We start from the raw sequence: 3,788 nt of genomic DNA on the forward strand, positions 1-3,788 counted from the left end.
ATCTTAATTTATATCAGTTAAAACTGTTTATAATTACTTGATTTTTATTTTTTACGCATCAAAATATTTTTTTACAAGATTTATAAATTATTTTTAAAATAAACTGGTACCAGACGACTTACACTTCAGTCGTCCAGACGACTTCCAACATCTCAGACGACTCAGACGATTTACTGGGGCTATATTCGTAAAAATGGCTTCTGTTTTTTTGTTTGGTCACAAGGGGCTGAGCTGTAATTTCACTAGGCTTTTAGGTTAGTTTTGCATTTGATTCAAGTTTGGGTATAGGTTTGGAATTAAAATCAAGTTGTGGGTTAGTTTTGGCAAAAACCCCAACATAACTATTGTTATTTATACATTTATTTTTAATATTTAATTAATTTAAATTTAAAGACAGCTACTATTTTAAGTGTATAAATCGTATTTTGAATTACATACTCTACTCATTCGGTTCTAGTTTCATATCATTTTTTAATATTTCAAATATGGAAATGTAGAAGATGTTCAGCTATTAATGGTTATTTGGTTTGGTTCGATACCTTTTAATTCGGTTTAATTTTTCAATTCAGAGTAATATGCACCTACTTACCATAGAGTGAAACTATTGTTTTAACGATTATTCTTTATTTGAAACCAATGATGTTCCATTATTTGCAAAACATTTCAAAATAGAATTGTTCATAGTTATGTGCCATTGGATTATAGATGGCAGATCTCGGCAGTACTAATATGCTATTGTATTATTGTCTCCTTTTGTACATGTATTATTATTGCTTGACATCATTAATATATTACTGTATATTGAATGTGAAAACTCCCGACAGAAAAGAAAATTGAAAGTGAAAATTATAGTTATTCAAAAAGAAATATCCCCAATATGCATATAAGTACTATATTCAAATTCACAAAGTACGTTTGTTACAATTTGGAGCATATGGAATGGGACAGTGTCAATGCAAAATGCATCATAACATAAGAAACAATATAGTACAATGTTCTTTATTATGTTTATTTTTTGTCTAACTCTTTGCTCTCTTGCGTCCCTTTCCAATGCACTTTAATATTAAATGAAGTTTTCCCATTTTCTTGCTAAACTTATAGTCTTATTTCGGGTATAAATAACCTTATCCATATACAAAGTATCAAAAGGTGGAGAGGTATCATAACAATTAGAGGACATACACAAAGCAAAATATTTTGTTAAATAGAGAATGAGTCCAGTGGCTGCAACGAGGTGGTGCCCGACGCCTGAGCAACTGATGATCTTGGAAGAGATGTACCGGAGCGGCATACGGACTCCTAATGCGGTGCAGATACAACAAATCACAGCTCATTTAGCTTTTTATGGACGTATCGAAGGCAAAAACGTCTTTTACTGGTTTCAGAACCATAAGGCGAGAGATAGACAGAAGCTGAGGAAGAAACTCGCTAAGCAACTTCACCAACAACAACATCATCTCCAACTCCAGCTCCAACACATCCAGCCCAACCCAATATCTCAACCACTTAGTAACATCATTGATCCTCATAATCATTACCATCACCATTATAATCATCATCGTCCTTATGATCATATGTCTTTCGCTTGCTGCTCTCAGCCTTCTCCCATTTGTCTTTCTCATCAGGTATGTAATATTCTTAATTGTCTACTCTTTTTTTTTTGGTAGATGTTTCGTTATTCAATTTAATTGGATGCAAATGTTTCTGACCAGAATCAGCCTTGTATATATGGAAATAAACAACTACCAATCTGAGCCTTACTCTGGTTTATTAACTTATTAATATATACACTAATTCCTTTATAAAGTGTGATAGTTCTAAACCGATAAATAAGCTCAAAGCTTTAGAATATCATATATTTTTGCTACTTAAATAGTTTACATAGAAAACGGAAAATGAGAATGTAACAAGGTATTTTCTTTGCCCTAGTTTCTTACATATGTGATATGTCGAGTTTTTATTTCAACATATGATGCTAAGTTTTAGAATGCTATCATGGAAAATATAGGCCATTGGAGTAGAAGCTCAAAGCAAAGTGCTGAGTGAACATTACTGCAACAAAAGTGGACGTGAGGATATGTTGATGCAAAAACCAATCACGGGTCAAAACACTTCGTACGGTCGAGATTGGATGATGATGATGATGGATATGGGCCCACGACCATCATATCCCTCATCATCATCAGTACCCGTTCCATATTGCAACATGATGATGAACAGTCCAAAGATACCACTAAAAACCCTCGAACTCTTCCCAATCTCATCCATCAACTCCAAACAAGACAGTTCCAAACTTTAAAGAAAAAACAACAACAATAGAGATTCTGCAGGTGTTTCATTCATGTATGATGCGTCAATGGCTACTACGAGGACGCGTGTATTTGGGGGTAAAGTAATAGCCGTTGGACAAAATTACATGACATCTCTCTCTCTCTCTCTCTTTTCTTTCTTATGTCTCTATCTCAGCAGTAGAATTAATGGGAAGTTTTAATAATTTATAGAAATATGTTTTTTACAAGTTGCTTGATGGAGTTGGGACTTGAGAGCTATTATGAGTTGTAAAATTGGGTATCTTGGTTTCTGCAATTGCATGCATGTGTAGGCTATTGTCTTTAGGACTAGACAATGAGAAAGTTCTCATTTGTCTAATGTGTAACATCACTCTTTATTTTGATGTGGTCACCTTTCGCTTTGATGTGTACCATGATTCTTCCCTTTTTGTTTTTATTTTACTTTCCCATGATAATAATAATTGAATAGTGATTACAAACTTTCTTGATTTCGATAAACTAATTGATGCCAAACTTCACATCATGTTAATATACTTTCGTATATATATATATATATATATATCCGCCGTAAATGTAAACACATGTTTCGGTTTTATTATTAGATGATATTTTTTTTTCAAAAAGAGATTAATATTTGAAGGAACAAATAAGAAATATTTTAAATAAAAACAAGAAAGGAAAAGAAAATTATGAAACATGATGAATATATATAAGGGCTTATTTGCTAAATTACCAAAAAAAAAGTGATATTAGATTTTTAGAGAGAGAGTAGAGAGAGATAGGATGAGAAAGTAGGAGAGAGTGGGTGTTTTTAGTTAGTTATGGACTGTTTGTTTTACCATTTGTCATCTCCATCCAAATGATTCATTTGTATGATCTATTCAAATGATCCATTCAGATTTTTGTGATTGTTTGTTTGTCCATCCATATAGCTCATCTAAATGAATCATCTAAATGGATCTTATGTTTGTTTCTTTATTTTTATTTCCATTCAAATGAGTTTAGTAAACAAATTACCAAAATACACTTGTGTTGATTTAATCATATGTTTGATATTAATTTTAACTATATTACATTTAGTTATTTAGTTTAATATATTTACATTAGAATTATTTCAAAATTAACGAGTTTTCTTTTTGCGGTTTGAGCGGGAAAACAAGATTTTTCGTTTTTAACGAGAAAACACAATTTGTCTGTTTTGGCGGAAAACAAGATTTTTCGGTTCTGGCGGGAAAACGAGATTTTTTGGTTTTGGCGGGAAAATACAAATTTTCGGTTTTGGCGAGAAAACATGTTTTTGCGGTTTTGTAGGGAACTATGTTTTTGCGAATTTGGCGGGAAAACACATTTTTACGGTTTTGGCGGGAAAACACGCTTTTTGCGGTTTTGGCGGGAAAACATATTTTTGGCGGGAAAATGCGTTTTTGCGAGAAAACACGTTTTTGCGGTTTTGGCGGAAAAACACGTTTTTTGCGGTTTGGCGGGAAAACGCGGTTT

General features: G+C 32.6%; 1 protein-coding gene across 1 annotated transcript; it reads left to right on the forward strand.

Moving 5' to 3' along the window:
• Positions 1 to 446: 446 nt before the first annotated feature.
• LOC106446925 (WUSCHEL-related homeobox 3) lies at positions 447 to 3,296 on the forward strand. The gene is made up of 2 exons (XM_013888748.3): positions 447 to 1,625; positions 2,009 to 3,296. The coding sequence occupies exons 1-2, from the start codon at positions 1,212 to 1,214 to the stop codon at positions 2,297 to 2,299; spliced, it is 705 nt and encodes a 234-aa protein (XP_013744202.2). The 5' UTR covers positions 447 to 1,211; the 3' UTR covers positions 2,300 to 3,296.
• The last annotated feature ends 492 nt before the right edge of the window (positions 3,297 to 3,788 follow it).

This window comes from Brassica napus, chromosome A4 (assembly GCF_020379485.1).
Source record: "Brassica napus cultivar Da-Ae chromosome A4, Da-Ae, whole genome shotgun sequence".
Classification (NCBI taxonomy): Eukaryota; Viridiplantae; Streptophyta; class Magnoliopsida; order Brassicales; family Brassicaceae; genus Brassica; species Brassica napus.